Source organism: Engystomops pustulosus, chromosome 9 (genome assembly GCF_040894005.1).
Source record: "Engystomops pustulosus chromosome 9, aEngPut4.maternal, whole genome shotgun sequence".
Taxonomy (NCBI): Eukaryota; Metazoa; Chordata; class Amphibia; order Anura; family Leptodactylidae; genus Engystomops; species Engystomops pustulosus.
In genome coordinates, this window is record NC_092419.1 from 103,496,006 (window position 1) to 103,519,145 (window position 23,140).

At 45.9% G+C, this 23,140-nt stretch overlaps 2 protein-coding genes across 9 annotated transcripts; one reads left to right on the forward strand and one right to left on the reverse strand.

Moving 5' to 3' along the window:
• Positions 1-424: 424 nt before the first annotated feature.
• Positions 425-10,495, reverse strand: LOC140077702 (myoD family inhibitor domain-containing protein-like). Of its 3 annotated transcripts, none has more exons than XM_072125087.1 (6): positions 10,338-10,495; positions 5,729-5,869; positions 4,347-4,471; positions 3,907-4,089; positions 1,634-1,810; positions 425-764 (listed from the first exon to the last, which is right to left on the reverse strand). In XM_072125087.1, exons 3-6 carry the CDS (start codon positions 4,459-4,461, stop codon positions 514-516), a joined length of 726 nt encoding a protein of 241 aa, XP_071981188.1. In that variant the 5' UTR covers positions 4,462-4,471; positions 5,729-5,869; positions 10,338-10,495; the 3' UTR covers positions 425-513. The 3 variants fall into 3 exon arrangements, with proteins under 3 accessions (XP_071981188.1, XP_071981187.1, XP_071981189.1); XM_072125086.1 differs by lacking the exon at positions 10,338-10,495 and adding an exon at positions 9,175-9,974; XM_072125088.1 differs by lacking the exons at positions 1,634-1,810; positions 10,338-10,495 and adding an exon at positions 9,175-9,974.
• Positions 10,476-22,620, forward strand: CXXC1 (CXXC finger protein 1). Of its 6 annotated transcripts, none has more exons than XM_072125082.1 (14): positions 10,476-10,615; positions 11,635-11,744; positions 11,930-12,030; positions 15,173-15,306; positions 15,635-15,790; positions 16,523-16,678; positions 16,755-16,862; positions 16,969-17,153; positions 17,548-17,755; positions 17,844-17,954; positions 18,048-18,097; positions 19,812-19,908; positions 19,993-20,145; positions 21,107-22,620. In XM_072125082.1, the coding sequence occupies exons 1-14, from the start codon at positions 10,613-10,615 to the stop codon at positions 21,251-21,253; spliced, it is 1,719 nt and encodes a 572-aa protein (XP_071981183.1). In that variant the 5' UTR covers positions 10,476-10,612; the 3' UTR covers positions 21,254-22,620. The 6 variants fall into 6 exon arrangements, with proteins under 6 accessions (XP_071981183.1, XP_071981185.1, XP_071981180.1 ...); XM_072125084.1 differs by having other exon boundaries at positions 10,508-10,610; XM_072125079.1 differs by having other exon boundaries at positions 10,612-10,660.
• Positions 22,621-23,140: the final 520 nt, after the last annotated feature.

Below are 23,140 nucleotides of genomic sequence, written 5' to 3' on the forward strand. Positions count from 1 at the left end.
CTGTGTGAGCTAGCAGGACACAGGAAACCATTGCTATAAACTATATGATAAGAGATACACTGGAAAATCAGCAACAAGCAACGATCCGGGAGGTCCGATAGTGCGGTACCTGCAGCACAGAGATCCAGAACAGCGCCACACCTCTTTGTAGGTTGCTCCTGGTACAGCAGCCTGGCTACTCTAAAGTGAATGTGTCTGAGCTGTATTACCACATCCTCCCAGCATTATTCTGTATTACCCCTTTAACTCCTTCTCATCCTGTGCCATAATAATACATAGTGAGAACGGTGCCCATGAGTCAGCAAGGTCACCAGTACAGGAGCTGCCACCGGAGGGAGCTCTGGCGCTTATTGCATACAGTGTTATTACAGTGCTGCCCCCTGGTGTATAAATAGAGCGACGGAAACATAAACCAACAAGTACCCGTTGGGCAGAGCAGATTTATTAGCATGTAGCTACAAGAATTTGGCATAGTATGTATCCTGCACACATCCGCTTCACCCATTTCTTCCTTCAGGAGGGGAAGCAAAGGGAGCAGCACTCCAGGCAGATGTCCAGGCAGTCTGATGAGCGGCAGCCCTCGTCCAGAATGGCACAACCAGGGTCACAAGGCCACAGCCGGGCACACAGTAACCCATCTGGGCACAATGACCCGCATAGGGCTCCGTCACTGCATAGCCCACAGCTCAGACAACCCAGAAGCGTGGAGCACACGATGGAAACCTCACAGAACAGGACGGCCAGGAGACAGCGGGCGCAACGGTCTGCAGGGAGAAAGACAAAGGTCCGACATTCCATAGAGAACCCATGGAGATGAGTGTAATACTTCATCTGTCCTGTGGGGGGACGGTAACGAGACTGAACACTTAGGCTCCGTTCACACGTTCAGTTTTTCAGATGCAGTTTCGATGTCCAAACCAGGAGTGGAAGGAAAAAAAGACAACTGCATCTGAAAAACTGAACGTGTGAACGCGCCCTTAGATTGAGGTTTCACCATAGATTACAACTCTCTGGGATCTGTTGTAATTTTCTGTAGCAGAAAACCCCTTTAACGAGTATGGCCGCCCCTTTTACATATAAAAGAACTACAAGGCAAGGATTAATTGTGCAGTTACATCTGCAAAGAGTTTGAATGTTCTCTCCGTATTTGCGTGGGTTTCCTCAGGGTCCTCCGGTTTCCTCCCACACTCTAAAACACACTGGTAGGTTGATTAGATTGTGAGCCCCATTGGGGACAGGGACTGATTTGGTAGTTCTGTACAGCGCTGCGTAATCTGTGTGCGCTGTATAAATAAAGCATTATTATTACCGGGCGCTAGTTTCATGATCCAGCTGAGGAACTGTTTAAGTCGCAGCTGATCATGAGGACCCTGCAAACATTGCCTGCAAATCAGCTTCCTAGTTTCCTATGCAGTTGCAGTACCAGACACCGCCACCTGGGCGGCGCAGTGTCATATAATGCAGTGCTGCCCCCTAATCTCCCAGGACCCCACAAACACCATGCCATGATATCATACGGCTCCAGAGACAGGGGGCAGTGTGACTGGGGGCAGTCAGTGGTAGCAGAGCTGAGAGACCTCCATGGCCAGCTCCAGGCACTCCGCCGTGTGCTGACACAGGTCCAGGAACTCACAGCTGGGGTTAGTGCAGCAGGATGAGGGGCAGCAGCACAGGTCAGGCAGATCCGGGACACAGCTGGAGGAGCAGAGACAGCGCCCCCCTGTGCTGCAGGCCCCCGGGAGCAGGAGCAGACAGTCCGAGAAATGGCAGAAGAGACAAGCAAGGAGCAGAGAGGCCGTGAGGTCCGACACTGCGGGCAGAGGAGACAACAGGTGAGACCTCCCAGAAAGTACAGTCACACAGAGGTAAGTACAGTCACACAGAGGTAAGTACAGTCACACAGTGTAGGTACATCTGATATGGAATCCAGTCACACTGATTGTTGATCTTGAGTAAATAATAGTTTATTTTTGGCACACAGATAAGTGTAACATTTCGGTCAAACATTGACCTTCGTCAGACACATTGGGGCAGACTTACTTACCCGGTCCTTTCGCGATCCAGCGGCGCGTTCTCTGCGCTGGATTCGGGTCCGGCCGGGATTTATTAAGGCAGTTCCGCCGACGTCCACCATGTAGCGCTGCTGCGCTGAAGAGCATCGGAACGCACTGGAATACACCGAGCCGGGCCGAGTGAAGGTAAGTGCAATTTTCGCGACACAATTTTTTAAAAAAATGCGGCGGTTTTTCCGAATCCGGCGGGTTTTCGTTCGTCCACGCCCCCCAATTTCCGTTGCATGCATGCCAGCGCTGATGCGCCACAATCCGATTGCGTGCGCCAAAATCCCGGGGCAATTCAGGGGAAATCGGCGCAAATCGGAAATATTTGGGTAACACGTGGGGAAAACGCGAATCGGGCCCTTAGTAAATGACCCCCAGTCTGTGTTATAGAATATGAGTTCGGACTGCTGTGCAGCTGTTCAGCGCTTAAAGGAATGGCGATATCTCCGCTCTGTGGTCTGGGAGCACAGAGGTAAGTACAGTCACACAGAGGTAGGTACAGTCACACGGAGGTAAGTACAGCCACACAGAGGTAGGTACAGTCACACAGAGGTAGGTACAGTCACACGGAGGTAAGTACAGTCACACAGAGGTAGGTACAGTCACACGGAGGTAAGTACAGTCACAAGGATATACTGGCCCAAAATTTATCAAAAATTTGGAAAGTCTATACAAGGTGCAGTTTCCCTGTGTACTCACCTGACAGGGGCCACTACACACCTTACAATGTTATGGGGCCCCTCACTACATACTGATGCAGTAAATGGGACAATACATGACAGACGTTGCTTATGAGCCCTTTATTGGGGGGCAGAGATTGTACACGGCGGGCACTATATATAATAGGAAGTGTATGAAGCTACAGTTTCCATGAAACATTGGATTGCTGTCACTCGCTACGGACAGTGATTTGGGGGGGTGGGGGGGTCTGTCTATGGCTCGGGCGCCTGTTCCTGTCTGATAGTGGACGGTCCTGCTCCTCGGCCACCTGCTGCTTGTCACTGCCAGTAAGTATAAATTACCGCTGACGTGTAGCGAGATCCAATTATTTTATATTGAGCTGCGGACATATCTCATCGACCTGACACTGCTGCAGAATCTGATTATTACAGATCTCCTGACAAGTAGAGAAGCGGCATGGAGCCAGGAGGAAGCGAGGAGTTAATGAGCCCCCTCTGCAGCGCAATTAGGCTGCGTTCACACCTTCAGCTTGGAATGCGGTTTTTAACGGACTGAAAAAGTGACCACACATTGGGGCTCATTTACGTCGACGATCCGGAATGTCCGACGAGGATTCGGAGCTGCCGCGATTCACTAAGATCATGCACCCAATTTCCTGCATGTGTCGCTTCTCCCGCTGAGGTCCCTGGACTTCACCTTCTTCTTCCGGGTGCATGTAAGTGCATTGTCTTGCAACACAATTTTATTCTACATTCTGTGGTTTGTCCAAATTAGTCAGGTTGTCCGACAGCCACGCCCCCCGATTTGTGTTGCATGAAAGCCGGCGCCGATGCGCCAAAATCTGATTGCGTGCACCAAAAACCCCGGGGCAATTCAGCGCAAATCAGAAATAGTCGGGAAACCCGACGAGAATACGTTCAACGGACCCTTAGTTAATGTGCCCCATTATGATGGTTTACACCATGACATATATGGAAACAGTGAACACCAGCACAAGCAGAGGGGTCCCTGCCACCATCTAGGAGTAAGGATGGTGGATTATCAGGTGAGAAGCCCCTCTGCCTCACCAGGGAGTTTAGAGAATAAGAAAGCAAATCTAGTGACATAATGGTCACAGAAAAGTGATTGACTATTACTACAGCTGCAGGTGGAGCATAACTCTCACCATCCCCAGCCGCCTCCTCTATGTGCCTGGCAGACAGCACGGGCCCCTGCACGCTGCTCCCCCGGCTGCTCCTGCGGCTGCTCCCCTGGCTGCTCTTCCGGGAGGATGGCGGCTTCTTGCAGGAGATGTCGGCTCCTCTGTGAACCTGCTGGTGAGGAGGCTGCGTCACCGCCTGGACGTCTCCTAGAGAAGAGAACAGACAATATATAGTACTCATAGGGTTATAGTGCTCGACCCATGTCTTACCACCTATTCACACATCTCTGCTTGCTTTTAGTAGGAACATAAGGGACTAAAAGCCCAGACAGCTCTCTATGTAATGTCGGCAATCCTCTGACATATAACCAGGACACCTCCCCCGCTGCCGTCATTATACTCATTATCTGATCTGCTAATGAATGAACCTCTGATTACATGGTCAAAGACAACAAGTGAGGTACCATGGTCAACAATGATTTCCCCAAAGTGGATTTTTGCTGATTTTTTTGCAGGTGGAAGACGTTCTGATGTTCTCACTAATGCTACAGCACCGCTGGGTCCACACTCATCACCCATCTTGTGTCACCTGAGAGAAGAAGCAAATACACATCATTACACGCCATCCCCTCCGGTCACTACACACACACACCGTCCCCTCCGGTCACTACACACACACACCGCCCCCTCCGGTCACTACACACACACACCGTCCCCTCCGGTCACTACACACACACACCGTCCCCTCCAATCACTACACACACACTGTCCCCTCTGGTCACTACACACACACACCGTCCCTTCCTGTCACTACACACACACACCGTCCCTTCCGGTCACTACACACACCGCCCCCTCCTGTCACTACACACACACACCGTCCCCTCCGGTCACTACACACACACACCGTCCCCTCCGGTCACTACACACACACACCGTCCCTTCCCGTCACTACACACACACACTGTCCCTTCCGGTCACTACACACACACACTGTCCCTTCCGGTCACTACACACACACACCGTCCCTTCCGGTCACTACACACACACCGTCCCCCCCGGTCACTACACACACACACACCGTCCCCCTCCGGTCACTACACACACACACCGTCCCCTCCGGTCACTACACACACACACCGTCCCCTCCGGTCACTACACACACACCGTCCCCTCCGGTCACTACACACACACACCGCCCCCCTCCGGTCACTACACACACACCGTCCCCCTCCGGTCACTACACACACACACACCGTCCCCTCCGCTCACTACACACGCACACCGTCCCCTCCGGTCACTACACACACACCGTCCCCTCCGGTCACTACACACACACCGTCCCCTCCGGTCACTACACACACACACCGCCCCCCTCCGGTCACTACACACACACACCGTCCCCCTCCGGTCACTACACACACACCGTCCCCCTCCGGTCACTACACGCACACCGTCCCCTCCGGTCACTACACGCACACCATCCCCTCCAGTCACTACACGCACACCGTCCCCTCCAGTCACTACACACGCACACCGTCCCCTCCGGTCACTACACACACACCGTCCCCTCCGGTCACTACACACACACACCGCCCCCCTCCGGTCACTACACACACACACCGTCCCCCTCTGGTCACTACACACACACACACCGTCCCCTCCGCTCACTACACACGCACACCGTCCCCTCCGGTCACTACACACACACCGTCCCCTCCGGTCACTACACACACACCGTCCCCTCCGGTCACTACACACACACACCGCCCCCTCCAGTCACTACACACGCACACCGTCCCCTCCGGTCACTACACACAACGCTCCCTGCATGGCAGGTCCTCACCTCTGTAGGATGTGGTTGCTCCGGCCTCACTATCTCATGGCTCGGCGCTCCCTGTGTTAGTATTCACACTCTGTCTTATTCTCTCTCATCATTATACGATGGATGGTGTTAAAAAGCTTTTTTTGCTGGCGTCACCGTATCCTGAGCAGAGGGAGGGGGAGAGATGAGCAGAGATGAGCGGGATAGTGAGGATGGAAAAGAAAACATCACACAACACAACAGGAAGCGGCCCCCCACATCAGGTGCCACACCATGCCATAGCCAAGCCGACAAATATCCCATTTCCCAGAAAATTTATCGCACGGTCCATGGAGAAAATTCCTAAAAATCATCTCTTACAAAAATTCTCTAAAGATTTCCATTACACCTATGAAGTATTTTATCTGTATGGTCAGTGGCATTCATGGTGGTAATCCTGGCTGAAGGACAAGGATGCGGGCAGGGGCATAGCTAGAGGCAGGGACGTAACCTGAGGGGGTGCAGTTGCTACTGGGCCCATGAGAAGACTAGTACTATAAACCATACATTATAGTTGGGGGCCTGGCACAGACCTTTCTCTGGGGCCCATCAGCTTCTTGTTACGCCACTGGCTGGAGGGGTGAAGAAGTCGTAGTAGGACATAGCCCCTGGTGACTGAGGGGCACAGAAGAAGACCCCAGTAATTAGTATGTACGGGGCAGCATTACAAATTATGCATGTTATGGGGGGCTTGGCTCTAGTGGGTTTTTCCCCTGGTATCATACAAAACCTCTGCCGTAGGCACACTTTGCAGCATATGACCTTCTACATCTCTAACCTTAGCTTTCAATGTACCCCTAGGCCGCTCATAATTTCTTCAATAGACATAATGATAAATAAGTTAGATTTCTGCCCCTTGTATAACCAGTTGTACCAGGGGCAAATATTTGCCAGAGCAAAAGGCATAGGCAGGCGGGCATCTCCAGTACTAGGTCTGGTGATATAGGTAGTCTAATAGTAAGGTAAGTAATGTTCTCCTCCTGTCTTCTATCCTCATTTTCTCCGGACGTTAAAGCAGTCTTCATGTTGCTGGGATGACAGGAGGACACAACAGAGGCGGCTATGGGTTGCCTCCAGCACCTGCTCTGATCATATAGGTGGTCTAATAGTAAGGTAAGTAATGTTCTCTGGACGCTCTCCAGAAGGACACTCTCCAGGAACACATGGAGGCCGCTATGGGATACCTCTAGAACTTTTTCCATTGATTACTGTGGTGTGAGAATGAATGATGTAAATCCGCCACTTAGTGCCTGCAGCGATGTACGAGGATGAATTATTCATGTCACGACTTCAATCACTGTTTGTGGCCGAGCCCGAGGGGACGCTAAACCAGAGACGGACCCTCTCACTGCCAGATTCACACAGGAATCTCAGCTCAACCAAAGCCATGTAGAGTGAGTGATCATCCCCCTCCTGTGTCTCCATATAGCGGATATACAGCGCGAAGACAGGAGAACACGTGGCCATAGCAAACCCTCACAATGCTTGGGATATGGACGAGTACTATGGTGCCACTTATTGCTCACGGATTTGGCAGGAATGATCAGGGTATACCGGCACCATCAATAAGGACATTGAATTTTATATTGATAGGGGGTGGTTTGAGATTTTATGGCTCTTGATAATGTACGTCTATTACTCTGCCATAGCTGTAAATTGTATTGATATCCTGAGGATGTCAGTATGAAGCCCCAAACAATTGCATGGGTTGTGTTATTGGTAATTCTGCCCTTGTATATAGTTGCACACCACACATTTGGTATGGCATGGGTGGTGTTCTGGGAAAATCTGCTGTATGTGGCAGTACAACAGCGGTACCAGAGGTTTAGGCTACATTCACATCCTGATTGTTAGTTGTAAGGATACATCAGGAGGATTCCAGGCATATTCTTAGAACGGAAGACATGAACTTATCCCACTGTCCTCCAGTTTGGCTTCTCCCTTTTGAAAGGTGAGGAGGGGTGAACTAATCCCTGCCTGCTGCCAATGTTCCAGGTGTCTCCTGAGTGACGTAACCGTCCTAATAAATAAGTTACATCACTGGTAATGCACCCACAGTGATTCCTCAGCGGAGGCCGGGGATGGATGCAACTGTCTGGCATCCATCCCCCTAGGCCAGTGGTGGCGAACCTATGGCACGGGTGCCAAAGGTGGCACTCAAGCTCAGCACAGAGTTCACCAGACAGGACTCAAAGAATCTAACTGCAGTTCCACACAAGTAAAGATTTACTAATCTCAGTGCTAGTTTAACCCTTTAATCGCCAAGGGAGTAGCTCATATGTCCTAATAGTGTGGCAACTCAGTCGTGGCAGCTTGGAAAACTGGAGGAAAAGGGGAAATAAAAGTGTGGAGAGGTCCGGATTATTTTTGAAGGTCCTCCTGCTGTCCCCACGACTCTTCCTGTACATCGGGACCCTGAAGAGAAGCTACAGTGGTAGCCCGGATTTGCCCTCCTGCTTTCAATTGTATTGGTGTCCTCAGGAGGCAGTTATGATAGAAAGTTTCATAGTTTGTACGGTTGAAAAAAGACACTTGTCCATCAAGTTCAACCAAGGAAGGGTAGGGATTGGATGAGGAAGAGATTTAGGGGAAACAATCCTATATAGCGTATCAATCAATGTTATTTAGGTGTAAAAAGGCATCTAGACCCTTCTTGAAGCTCTCTGCTGTCCCTGCTGTGACCAGCGCCTGAGGCAGGCTATTCCACAGATTGACAGTTCTCATAGTAAAAAAGCCCTGTCGTTTTCGGTGATTAAACCTTGGTTTCTCCAAACGGAGACAGTGCCCCCTCGTCTTTTGATTTGATTTAATCTGAAACAACTTACCACCATATTTTTTGTATGGACCATTCATATATTTGTATGAATTAATCATGTCCCCTCGTAGTCGTCTCTTTTCCAGACTAAATAAATCTAGTTGTTTTAATCTTTCCTCATAACCAGGACCCTCCATACCCCTTATCATTTTTGTGGCTCTACGTTGAACCCTCTCCAGCTCCAGGGCATCCTTTTTATGGACCGGTGCCCAGAACTGGACAGCATATTCCAGGTGTGGCCGAACCAGTGCCTTGTATAGTGGTAATATTACATCCCTATCACGAGAGTCCATTCCACTTTTGATACATGACATGATCCTACTGGCTTTAGAGGAAGCTGATTGACATTGCATGCTGTTATTCAATTTATGATCTACTGTGCTCAACAATTCAATAAATAACTGCTTATATTGGCACTTTGTGATAAATCAGTGGGTTTTGGTTGTAGTCTGGGCACTCGGTCTCTAAAAGGTTCGCCATCACTGCCCTAGGCTATTATGGCCTCCTCCGAGGATATACATTGCTTTCTAGCCACATGATATGGTGCAGACTGCTGCATGTTTCCATCCGTAGTTTCCTGCAGGTCAGATGGAGGCAAAAAAGATGCTCTTACCTGTCAGTATATGTTTTGAGCATTCCTGGTGCACAAGCCGAATGTGTGCCAAAACCAGATTGGAATGTAGCCTTATTCAGACCCCCATGCTGTAAGACTGTCAACAAGGTTAACCATGCTGGGCAGCTATGTAATACAAAGTGTAGCTGATAGGGTTCGCTACCATTATAAAGAATGTGGCCCTGGAATAATCTTATCCACAATGATGTAGCATTTGTCGCAGTAAGAAGAAAGTAAAGCTCTCACTTAGGTGACCACAATGATGACGCACACCCTGCCGTAAGGTCTATCCTCACAAGCAATTTTGACCAGAAGGAACCTAGAATCAAAGAATACAACTCGGCCAATGCCTTCAGTTCAGTGATTCCTGCTTCAGTCCAGGAAATTGCGCAGAGAAGTTTGATCAGATCACACACACGCTTGTGGGGGACGGGTTTTAAAGGGGTTGAGATGTAAAACAGGGCAGTATGGCTGCCACAGTCTGATGCCCAGTAGCCATGGTGCAAGCAATCATTCTAATCAATAAGACTATGCACAAGTCATTAGTTTCCGGGGTAAGCAGTTGTCTTCCTCTGCACCAAGTGTCACGTCTGTCTCCACTCCACAAGGCATGATATAGCTCCTTCATATCATGCCATTCCCTTCTTAAAGGCGGCCAGGACCTCCATATCAGGTCAGCTCCACATGTTGTTTTACAGATGCAGTTTTCAATGTCCAAATGGAGTGAAAAAGGATGAGAAGCTCTTTTCACTGATACTGCATCTGAAAACCTGAACATGTGAATGTCCCGAGTAGGCCGTTATAAACCATGTGTTTTCAGCCCATATGCGTTTTTGAATGTTTACCCTACGTTTGGCTGCTTTGAACCTGTTTATCTTCATTTGGAGAAGTGTAGGCAGCTCTGACACAGATTAAAACCAGCCAAAGACACAGTAAACATTCAAAAAAGTGTGCGTTTTAAAAGCAGACTAAAAACGCATGCTTCAAAACGGTCCAAAAACGTGACGTGTGGCATCACCCCTCGTGTGAAAGGGGTGAGTTTGCTCCCAAACTTGGCCTACCCCTCCAAATAGCTTGCACCACCTAATTAGTATATTTCTATATAATACAGGTTCTTCTAATGATCCCTATCTGTCTATAACACCACTGCGCCACAACCTCACCAGCTCAGCTAAAACTACAACTCCCAGCATGCATTGCAGGCTTGGGACTGCCCAGCTTTGCAGGACGTTGTAGTTTTGGCGATAGTTTTTTGAGCTCTAGGTCCATGTTTGCCTCTGTAGAGAGCTGACATTTCTAATGACGTAACACATCAGTATAACACGACGCCTCCATCGTGTGTATATACTGTGTTGCCCACTAGTGACGTCACCAGATATGACCCGGAAACGGAAGTCGCGTTGGTTGCCGCGGAGACAGAAGACCGGAAGTGGAGGGTATGGTAAGACAACAACAACCCCGGAGTGTAGTGTGTGGCTTTCCTGTGGTATGTTGTGTGCGTGGCCCCAGCAGAGGCCTCTCCTGGCTCCCTGTGTGTGTGCGGGGCGTCTCTAGGTGCGGCCATTATCCCGCAGCTGCATGTCTTTGTGTGTGGCCAATGGCTCATGTCACCTGACCTCCCGGCTGCAGTGTGTGCAGTGCCTGTACTCGCCTCTCCTGCCTTCACAACCTCTGCTTGCTGTCAGTGAAAGGAAACCTCGTTGTTTACATTCAGAGGCTGTGCATGTGCCCTGGTCACGTGACTGCGGTGCCCTACAACCACAAGACTCTCATAGAAATGACAGCAGATGCATAGATTAGATTTTTTTGCACAGTCTTTACATTTATTATTTATTAGCTGTGAGTAATAACCATCAGAATAGACCATACGCTTATTCCATACATTTTATGTGATGTCACAGTGTAAATGCGTCACCTGTCATTTATTCTGGGTAGAAAAGTGCAGAAAATGGAACCTTGAAATGACATTTACATCCGCAGCAGAGATCTGAGGGTCAGCTTTGGTTTCCTGCTGTAGGAAGTGCACTTAGGATAGTGAATGTGTGAGGACATACCCTAGGAGGGCATGCAGCTGTGTTATCACGTGACCAGGACAAAGTCAAGGGCTTGAACTGACTTTGCAAGTTATACCCCTATAGGTAATTAACAGATTAGAGGGGTTCTGACTTCGGGGACCCGCAGCAATCTAGAGAATGGGGTGGAATGATAGGTCATGCATGCAGCTTAAAAAAAAAAAAAAAAACTTCTGGTTTTGTGCACTGTGCCCGGCTGGAAGTTTTGGGAAGTCATGGAACCCACTTCAGCCACTAATAGGCCTCTGTTGACATGGGGACAACAAAGGTAGTGATTTTTTTAGGTGGACACTCATTGTGGTACCGCTTGCACATAACATAGTGCCCCCTAGTGTTTGTCCAAAATCTCTGAATAAGAAACTGAATCCGTTAATATGTTTGTTTACAGGAAAGTGAATATTCCGACCCTGACATGGCAGGACTTGGCGAGACCGAGAATGGAGAGAATGCGCCGGTGTACTGCATTTGTCGGAAGCCGGACATCAACTGCTTTATGATGTAAGTTGGACGCAGTGAGGTGGATTAATCCAAACTTTGATCTTTAGAATGGTGGGTCACTATACTTTATACCTTCATTTATCTTGCTAGATGCGAAGACTCTGACCCTTGTACTCTGTATCAGTGGGCGCCCAGGTCTCTTTGTGAAATCTGACATTTAATGATGTTTTCTTTTATGTTTTTAGCGGCTGTGATCACTGCAATGAATGGTTCCATGGACACTGTATCAATATCACTGAGAAAATGGCCAAGGCTATCCGGGAGTGGTACTGTATGCAGTGTCGAGGTGAGCACCAATGTTTATGTGGGAACAGTAAAATTGTAGCCACGGGCTGTGGTCACTGCACATGGATATAAAGGTGAACAGACACATTCAATGAATTTCAGCCCAGACATTATGATATTTCAAAGGGCTGGTCACCTTTCTTTTACATATAGTCTGATTTTCCCACATGGCAGATGTTTGTGGGGGAGTGAGTGTTGAAACAATGGATGTCAAAGCTGGTGGCCATCTAAGTGTATAATTATCTTGAAGGGGTTTCCCCATAAACGACACTTATTCTTAGCCACAAATTAGGGAAAGTATTTACTGATTTTTAAGAATGAAGCTCCCTGAATATTCTGTTGAATTTAGTGTTTGCTTCATAGTACAAGAGGTAAAATAGGACATTTTTAGTGTCCAGAGCACCAATGTTCAGCACACCCTATTACTGTTTTATGAAGTAGAATCTACAGTTTTTATAACATACAATATTGTATTTTATTTCACACTAATATGTAAAAATGTTATATGAAACAGATATATAAAAATGACATACAATACATATAATTTACAAAATTAAATAAAATAATGATAAAAAGTACATATGCTATTTTTGTAGGCTTAATAGAAGCTTGTAAGCCATATATTGCGTTGCGTTATATACATATATCTGTATATCTATGACCAGTCTCAAACGCTGTATGTTCACACTGACAGTTCATAAATCGCAGCGTTATTTCATTGATAAGGGGTTATTGAATACAAGGAACACATGTTGCATATATGCTTATTTCAGGTCATAAAAATCACCACTATTTCATATTACTATTTAGCTTTGGCGAATATTGATATTGTTCCTTATGATGACACAAGTAGAAGCATAAAATGTGGCCTTGTTACTCACGAACCGTACAGCACTTCATTACCGTTGTTTCTCCTTTGGCATTGTATCCTTTCTATTGCGCATGCGTGGAACCAGTATACTTTTTAGTTGTTTCGGAGCTCCGTTTCCTTCTATACTCTGTGTTCCTTTTAATGAGAATGTAAGCCAAACAGTACTCAGTTTATATTAGAGGCATCATTTTTGTTTTTTCTTTTGGTATTAGCCCTTTGGATATTATGCCGAGGATAATATATAACAGAGAAAGACGCGTAGAGCAGCTGTTCACATGTGCCCAATGTAGAGACGTAGTCAATTCAGAATGTTCTCCCTCCTGTTTCAGTACCTGACTTTTGATATCTGTTTCCGTCTCTTTATACCATCTCCCGGTGAAAACTATAAGAAAATCTGCACCAGACTCGTCCATCACGTCATAGGACGAACATATAGACCTTTGAAAGAATGAGAGAACATATTAGAAATATTAAAGCAGCTTTGTTACCCATTCTTTATCCCTGCATTACTGTAAACACAGAGATCCAAAAACATAGAAATTTTGTGCACTACATACAGTACCGAAAGACTGGCGGGTGCTGATTATGTCACAAAAATCTCCAGAGCGGAATCAAAAAAAATCTTTGAATTCCAAACAATTATTCCAAAGGGTTTGAATGCAGAGATTTTTGTGAAATACGTTAGATTATGTTGTATATTTTCTGTGAATTGAGCACATCATATTTTCTGTGGACTGAGGGTATGCATCAAGCTGTATTCCAGCGTGCAGACCCACACTCCGTCCAACTCATCTAACCTCAGAAAGTCTATGAAAAAATCCTTAAATTCCTTATTAGTCTAAAGTTCTATCAAACTTACTACCTTTTCTGAATTTATACGAAACCAAACATTATATCTGTGTATACTGTACATATTGGGTTATACTGCTACCTCTGTGCAACGCCACATCTTCATGAATAATGGTGTTAATGCACCTATGTAGCACACAGTAGTATATTGTAGCTAGATTGTACATTTTGCATAATGTCAGACGTCTAGAAATGGAAAGAAGACTGTTTTTTAAAGAAGTTACATACATTAAACATAAAATACATACTCAGTATGTGACTAACTGGAGACGTTTCTGTGGAAAGTGCATTAGAAATGACGTGATGGACGAGTCCGGTGCAGATTTTCTTTACAGTTTTTCCTTTTCACCGGGAGATGGTATAAAGAGACGGAAACAGATATCAAAAGTCAGGTACTGAAACAGGAGGGAGAATCTCCGAAAAACGTTTAGCGACTTAATTGACTGCGTCTCTACATTGGGCACATGTGAACAGCTGCTCTATCCATCTTTCTCCGTTATATATTATCCTCGGCATAATATCCAAAGGACTAATACCGAAGAAAAAACAAAATGATGCCCCTAATATAAACTGAGAGGACTGTTTGGTTTACATTCTCATTAAAAGGAACCGAGTATAGAAGGAAATGGAGCTCCGAAACAACTAATAGGTATACTGGTTCCACGCATGCGCAATAGAAAGAATAGGACACTGAAGGAAAAACATAGGAAATGAAGAGCCGTACGGTTCATGAGTAACAAGGCCACATTTTATGCTTCTACTTGTGTCATCATAAGGAACAATATCAATATTCGCCAAAGCTAAATAGTAATATGAAATAGTGGTGATTTTTATGAACTGAAATAAGCATATATGCAACATGTGTTCCTTGTATTCAATAACCCCTTATCAATGAAATAACGCTGCGATTTATGAACCGTCAGTGTGAACTCACAGCGTTTGTGAAACTGGTCATAGATATGTGTTAACGCAACGCAATATATGGCTTAAAAGCTTCTATTAAGCCTACAAAAGTAACATATGTACTTTTTATCATTATTTTATTTAATTTCGTAATTTATATGTATTGTATGTCACTTTTGTACAGATCATGTATGGAATCCGTTAGGTGAGAAAATTAGCAATTCAACTTAAAGGAACTCTTCCATCTGGAAACTACTTTTTTTCAATAGTTCCAGCGGTAGATGTGTGTCCCACCTACGGAGGCTACCCCAGGCCCCAAGTAGACTCGGAATCTAGTTTGCATAAAAACACAAAGTTTATAACATAATTGGCAGCTAGCTAAGGAATGATTAAAGATGTCCACAGATGAGCCACATGTGGCCTATCTACCTCTGGAGCTACTGAAAAAAGTCGTTTCCAAATGGTAGTTTTCCTTTAAACGATTTGAGAGATCAAGTTTCTGTTTGCTTTTACCATTTAGAGAAATATCCTCACCTGGAGATCAAGTATCGACACAAGAAATCCAAGGATCGGGAGAAAGAAACGGACAGGGAGGAGAATGAGGAACCACAAAGGAACGATAGGAGGAGGAACAGCACCAGCAGCAGCGGCAAGGTATGGTACAAGTCGTATGTTCTGTAGTACAGGGCGGGGGCCGTTTGGTGCTAAACTTGTTCAGGAAACACAAAGGTCTATGAAACTTCCTCTCCTGCTAAACGTCCCTCTGCTCACCGCGGCCAGGTAGGTGGTCATGTAGATGATTGGATGATGTGTCATTACTTACTGGTTTGAGGACCTTGAAGATGTTTTTAAGGAAATGTGTGTTTTTTTCATAGCTTCTCCTTGGGTAATTTTAAAAATGCTGGAAAACTCCTTTAAGTCTCAATAATAAAAAGTGGGCAGAAAGCAGCATTGTGTGACTTCCATGTCCTCCTCTCCACAGATCAAGCGGTCGGCTCGTATGTGTGGGGAGTGTGAGTCCTGTAGCCGCACAGAGGACTGTGGGCAGTGCGACTTCTGCAGGGACATGAAGAAGTTTGGGGGTCCTAACAAGATTCGCCAAAAATGCCGTCTCCGACAGTGTCAAGTCAGGGCAAGGGTAAGAAGGAGCTACTCATGTAATTTCACCAATTCTTAGTGGAATATTGTAACCGATTCTAATGCAGTTTATGGTTGTAATAATCATTAAAAAGGGAGTTTCCTTCCTATATGATATGGTGGCATATTGTTAGGATGTCCAATCCACGGAAAGGATACGCCATCAGTATATGATCCTCCTCAATCCTTCTGAACAGGGGGAGTTTTTTCCTGTAGGGGGCTGTGGTGACTCTTTACTTGAATGACTGTGATGCTCACTGTACAGCGGATTGTGCAGGGATCGGCTACAAGGCTGAATGAACAGACACTGATCATAAAGTGATGCTATATCCTAGTGTTATCCCATAACTTTATATGGTGGAAAAGCTGCCCCTGATGTGCTGCAGTTGGATCTCACTGGTATATCCTCACCATGATCCTACTAAGACTTGAACCCTTCTAATTACAGGGCAGTCAACACAGAAATGCGTGTTTTTTTTTCCAATAAATTATGACAGATCTTTAAACCTCTTTGCACACAACGATGTACTATAACGTTGTGGTGCTGTGTGGGGTGTATGGAGAGAGCTCATATGCTGTCAGCAGCTGTATAACACCCACTGACACCCGCCTCTAACTGCTGCAGTCGGTGTCAACACTGATTGCAGCAGCTTATCTGTTAAGTGCTGTGGTCCAGCCTGACAGCGCTGACCATTACATTATATTATCATTGCTTATGGTTAATTTTGTTCAGAAAATGCTCCGTGTGAAGGATGACGAGATGTCGGTGTACAGGGACACGCCAGAACCCCCCAGCCTGGCCGGCTCGCTGTCTGATGACGAGCTTCCTCTGGATCCAGAACTGTACCAGGAGCTCTGTGCTGGAGGAGCTTTTGATGACCAGAACCTAGTAAGTAAGCAGCGGTGAGGACAATGGAGGTGGGTGTGGTCCAGTTCTGTCTTAACCATCCTTCTGCCTTCTGTAGCCTTGGCTCAGTGACACAGATGACGCACCATTTCTGGACTCTGTTCTGAGGAAAAGAGCTGTCAAGGTCAAGCATGTGAAGAGGCGGGAGAAGAAGTCTGAGAAGAAGGTAACTGAATAGATTGGACTCTTTTACCTTCTTCTACATGATTCTGCACATCCAGCCCCCTACTCACCTTGTGCATCTCTCATATGTATTGCTATGTCTCTTGCAGAAGGATGATAAATATAAGAGACACAAACAAAAGCAGAGACACAAGGACAAAGCCAAGCACTCAGAACGCATGGAGAACCGGGACTACTCCTCCCTTCGCCAGTGCTTGGGGCCCAGCTGCGTGCAGCCTGCTCGGGCCGGCTCTAAGTACTGCTCAGATGACTGTGGCATGAAATTGGCTGCCAAGTAAGTGCCGCAGCCTAGACTTCCTCCCTATTCCATTCCCCATAAAGTGATGGTATATTGCTAGGATATCCATCACTTCCATTGGGGCTTTGCCTCTACTTCATGATCCTGTCTCTTACTTCACAGCTTTGCTCCAGGTCAGGGACCTGCAGAATGCCCCATTCACTGGTGGGCAAGCATGCATCTGTGCATGGAAAAACGGTGAAGGGGCCACATTGCTGAATCAGCCCTGCGGCACCTTCATACTTTTGAGGGTTCTAGAGGACAGATCCCCATCCCTATAGCCTAATGTTCTGCCATTACTTTATAACATAGGAATACTTCCTTAGGTCTTCCCCTTGGCACTACATTGGTTCTGCCAATCTTCAGGGCTTTCATTTCTTGTCTCATACAGTCGCATCTACGAGATCCTTCCTCAGCGCATCCAGCAGTGGCAGCAGAGTCCTTGTGTTGCTGAGGAGCAAGGCAAGAAGTTACTTGAACGCATCAGACGGGAGCAGCAGCAGGCGCGCACCAAACTGCAGGAGATGGAGCGACGCTTTCATGAGCTGGAAGCCCTAATCACCAAAGCCAAACAGCAGCACATCCGGGAGGATGAAGAGGTGTGAGGGTCGCCGGGTCTGGGGACGGGGTGCACGCTCCTGTGTGTTCATCTTTGGTAAAGGGCATGTGTTTATATTCCCGTGACAGACCAACGATGGGGACAGCGATGATACCGACCTCCAGATCTTCTGTGTGTCTTGTGGCCATCCGATTAACCCTAAAGTGGCTTTGAGGCACATGGAGCGCTGTTATGCCAAGGTTTGTCACTGTGGGTAGAAATTGTCCATAATAACTGCCTGATTAATGATTTATGTGTGTTTCTCACATACAAATTTCCTTTTTGCTTCCCAGTATGAAAGTCAGACCTCATTCGGATCCATGTACCCAACCAGAATTGAAGGGTAGGTTGTGCATCCTCTGCTCTTCTCCTGATATGTAAGATTTCTTTCTATATCGGTCTGTTGCCATATATGTCTGTGATATTCTTAGAAACATCTTTGTTACACCAGAGCCCAGTGACCAGAGATGAGCGGTTCTGGGGGGCTCTTGGTCGCAAAAATGATCCATTTGGTTATTATTATTTTTTTTTTTTTCCTTCATCGATCCAAATGCCCCCAAATCTGAAACCTCATCCTAAATACAGCGCCTTGCAAAATTATTTGGCCCTTTTGACACATTTCAGGCTTCAAACATAAAATAATAAAACTGGGCACAATTGTGAAGTGCAACAAAATTTCTTGGCTGTTTTAAACTGTACAAAACGATAAACTGAAAAGTGGGGAGTGCAATATTATGGGACCCCTCAGGTCTCATCAGTTTTGCACATCGAGAGACTGAAATTTTTCCTTGGAGAACAGCCGGAGCTCAGGGAGGTTGGATGAAGCGTCTGTGAGAAGCAGTTTCCAGCTCTTTCCACAGGTTCTCAATTGGATTCAGATCTGGACTGTCTCGGCCGTTCTAATACCTCAATACGTTTATTTGTGAACCTTCCGTTGTAGATTTTGCTTTATGTTTGGGATCATTGTCTTGTTGGAAGATAAATCTCCGTCCCAGTCTCAGGTCTTTTGCTGACTCCAACAGGTTTTCTTCCAGAATGGTCCGGGGTTTGGCTCCATCCATCTTCTTTGTCTCTGCTGAAGAAAAGCCCCAATCATGATGCTGCCCCCACCATATGTGACAGTGGGGAATGGGGTGTGTTGCTTTTAACACCAAACATATTGTTTGGTTTCAGATCTTGGTTTCATCTGACCAGAGAACCTTCTTCCACATGTTGGTGTCTCCCAAACTTTAACCAAGACTTTTTATGGATATCTATGAGAAATGGCTTCTTCTTGCCACTCTTCCATAAAGGGCAGATTTGTGCAGTGACTGATTGTTGTCCTATGGACCGACTCTCCCACCTCAGCTGTAGATCTCTGCAGTTCATCCAGAGGGATCATGAGCCTCTTGGCTGCATCTCTGATCACTCTTCTCCTTGTGTGAAATGAAAGTTTAGGGGGACGGTCGGGTCTTGGTAGATTTGCATGGTCTGATACTTCTTCCATTACAATATGACACTTGCACACGGCTGCTTGAGATGTTTATAGTTTGTGAAATATTTTTGTATCCAAATCCGGCTTTAAACCTCACCACAGCAGCATCAGGACCTGCCAGGCATGTTCCTTCATGATGCAGAACCCTGAGACTATCACAGAGCAGGTGGATTTATATGGGGACCTGGTAACACACAGGGGGATTATATTTATCATCAGTCATTTAGGACGACATTGGATCATTCAGAGATCAGAGACTGAACTTCTGGAGGGAGTTTGCTGCAGCAAAGAAAGCAAAGAGGCCAAATAATATTGCATGTCCCACTTTTCAGTTTTTTTTTTCTCTTACAAAAGTTTAAAATATGCAATAAATTTTATTCCACTTCACAATGGTGTCCCACTTGTTGTTGATTCTTCCCAAAAAATTTACAATTTGGAGCCTGAAATGTGACAAAAGGTAGAAAAGTTAAAGGGGGCTGAATACTTTTGCAAGGTGCTGTATCTTCAGTCTTGCTGTACATAAATCCTTCGGCACTATGTCTCATGTCATCTGCTGCTTCTCATGGAATCATTTCCTTTCCAGAGCAACTCGTCTCTTCTGTGACGTCTACAACCCACAGAGCAAAACCTACTGCAAACGTCTCCAGGTGCTGTGTCCAGAGCATTCCCGAGACCCCAAGGTAAGCCGGCACGTGCCTTGTGTATCTGGCTACTGCTTGGTAAGCATTCACTGTACACATGGACTTCTGTGCTCCCTGTCCCAGGTCCCAGCAGATGAGGTGTGTGGGTGCCCCATCGTGAAGGATGTCTTTGAACTGACCGGTGAATTCTGCAGGGTCCCAAAAAGAAAGTGTAACCGCCATTACTGCTGGGAGAAGCTGCGTCGCGCTGAGGTTGACTTGGAACGTGTTCGTGTGGTACGTCCCTCGTCTGTTCTACAAGATAATCACAAAATATCATGGTGTATCCTACATACAAATGTTATGTGTCCATCAAAGCCAAAATGTACCCACTAATATGCAAATGATGTCGGGGAGATGAGGTGGAGTTACTACAGGACATAACTCTCCCGCCACTACATTTGTAAGATGTCTTTAGCAAGTTTCAGATCTCATGAAAACTAAAATGGTTTAAGGGATAAAAATGCTTGTATTATATTGGCGGTGGATGACTCTTGGCTCCTTTGCTCTGGAGCAGTACAGCGCCATACACTTAGTAGTGGCCTGGAGTGAGGCTGCACCATATGTGTCTGTATCCTCTTTCTCAGCCATTATACAAAGAGGTGACTGGCTGGAAAGTGCAGGAAAGAAGGTGTTGAACCACCTGATAATTTTCTAGAGCCAAACTATAAGTTGCGCTTCTGATCACAAAGATCACCCTTAACTGAATTGGAGCCATATTGCAATACCAATTCCTGCCATTACCCGGTCTGTGGCGCTGTCCTGCTCCACCACTGATCAGGACACCAAAGGTGGCCCCTGCCTCCTAGTATGGATGACTACTCTAGATTAGTGTCTATTCCATAAAACTAGTTTTGAAACTCAATTTAAAGGCAGCAGGGAGAAGTTTACACTGAAACGCTTGTGACCATGAGTTTTGTTGTTTACATGTTAGGTAGCAAATCATAACGTTCAGTGTAAAAGCATCTGATCAGGCCAAACCCCTTCCCACTGCCTTTGGATTGCATTGAAAGTGCATCTCACCTGCAGCGTGTGAATGTGTTCTTAGTTTCTGGTAGCAAGGGGAAGTGTCCTCAACCACCAATCAGACCCCTATAGATGGGGAATATTGTCTTCCAGACTCCATCCACATGATGGCGCTCTCCTGTGCCCGTTCAGGCCGCCGTCACTCAGTGCTCTGTCCTTCTCTGTTTTGCAGTGGTACAAGCTGGACGAACTGTTTGAGCAGGAACGCAATGTCCGCATGGCCATGACTAATCGAGCCGGCCTCCTGGCTCTCATGTTACACCAAACCATTCAGCACGACCCCGTCACTACGGACCTGAGGACACACATGGAGCGCTGAGCGGGGGAGGGGACTTTTCGATCTAAGTAGATGGGCTTTGTATCAAACCAAGGTTTCTGTAAACTTTTTGTATAGATTGTGTGGTGACCATCTTAATGGAGCTCGTAGATGGTGATCAGAGACCTCTTGTATCTTATCCTGGGGCGCAGTATTCTCACATTGTATAAATGATAGTCCACCTATCCAAGACCGATGGGCAGAACGTGTGGCCGGAGTCCTGTCTCTACACTAAACTTCATTGCCGGCAGCGAGATCCACCTCTGTTTATCACATTTTTATGGCCGCTTCTAGGACAAGAGTGACATCAATACCACAGTGTAGGGTTTTTATGTAGCACAAACTCTAATTCTTTTTAATGAGACTAAAAAATTGTAAAATTCTGTACATGTACGTATCCTGAATACAGCTCACTATTCTGCTGCTGGTGCAGTCACTGTGTACATACATGTACATAATGTATAATAATACAGGATGTAACTCCGGGTCAGGACAGGATAAGTCATGTTTTTACAAGTGACACACAGTGTCACAGGATTGATGGATCTTGCTTGCTGATGGATCATAGTTTTTGGACTAAAAGAAGCACCATCAATAACTGCCTGCTAAAACGTCTAGGTTCATATATAAAGCGCACCGGACTATAAGGGTGATATCACACGTGGCATTTTTAATTGTGTAAATTTGGAAAACCTGACAAAAGCGCATGAGTTTTTTACAATCTGAAAACACACTAACTAAAAACGCCATGTGTGACATCACCCTAAGGATGAATGACCAGCAGGGGGCAGACCTGTGCACAGTTCAGGGCAGCTGTTGTCTGTAAGTACAGTTCATGAATAAGGCGCACTGGACTATAAGGTGCACCTTTGATTTCTGAGAAAATTCATAGGATTTTTTGTGCACATTATAGTCTGAAAAATACGGATATCTGAGTACAGTATCTACCTATAGGGGCTCAATGACATCCCTTTCATACCCTACTAAGTAACAATCCCAAAGCGACCACCTAGGGGTGACGTGCAGCTCATCTAGTGTGAATATCCTGCTCCACTCCTCATAAGAAGGGGCTCGGAGAAAGCTTGTCATGTAACCCTTTATGCAGTGGTGCACATGTCGCACCCTCACTGTTATGTTGTATGCTCCATTCTGTGTCCATATTAGTATTAATAGGGTGGACCTGCCAGATACAAACACTGCAATACAGCGGGAGAGGAGGAGACTTGTCCAAAGCAGCCGCACAAAGCAGTAACAAACTCCCAGCGCTGCCTGATGGTCCTATCCTGAGTGGTGGGAGCTGACCATAGGTGCTACCAAGGGATCCCACACCATCTTCTTTGGTCAATAAAATGTACTTTTTCTTAAAAAAATCTCTGCAATCTGTATTTTATTTTTTTTTAGAAAACAAAAAAAACTTTAATTTATAAAAATGTTTAATGACAAAATGTGGTAAAGGCTGTGTATAATAGTATACACTGTATGAGAAGAAAGTGCACCTAGTCATATATGTACATTATACAGTCAGGTTACATACTGCCCCCTATGTACCAGAATATAACTACTATAATACTGCCCTCTATGTACAGGAATATAACTACTATAATACTGCCCGCTATATACAGGAATATAACTACTATAATACTGCCCGCTATATACAAGAATATAACTACTATAATACTGCCCCCTATGTACAAGAATATAACTACTATAATACTGCCCCCTATGTACAGGAATATAGCTACTATAATACTGCCCCCTATGTACAAGAATATAACTGCTATAATACTGCCCCCTATGTACAAGAATATAACTACTATAATACTGCCCCCTATGTACAGGAATATAACTACTATAATACTGCTCCCTATGTACAGGAATATAGCTACTATA

Bases quoted from the DNA above. Each gene is read 5' to 3' on its own strand.
- CXXC1 (XM_072125079.1), top strand. From the start codon at position 10,613: ATGGTAAGACAACAACAACCCCGGAGTGTAGTGTGTGGCTTTCCTGTG. The intron at 11,745-11,929 runs GTAAGTTGGACG...TTATGTTTTTAG, and splicing joins GACATCAACTGCTTTATGAT to CGGCTGTGATCACTGCAATG. The intron at 15,791-16,522 runs GTAAGAAGGAGC...AATTTTGTTCAG, and splicing joins AGTGTCAAGTCAGGGCAAGG to AAAATGCTCCGTGTGAAGGA.
- LOC140077702 (XM_072125087.1), bottom strand. From the start codon at position 4,461: ATGGGTGATGAGTGTGGACCCAGCGGTGCTGTAGCATTAGTGAGAACA. The intron at 4,090-4,346 runs GTACCTCACTTG...TCTCTTCTCTAG, and splicing joins GGAAATCATTGTTGACCATG to GAGACGTCCAGGCGGTGACG. The intron at 1,811-3,906 runs GTGAGAGTTATG...CTCTGCCCGCAG, and splicing joins AGAGGAGGCGGCTGGGGATG to TGTCGGACCTCACGGCCTCT.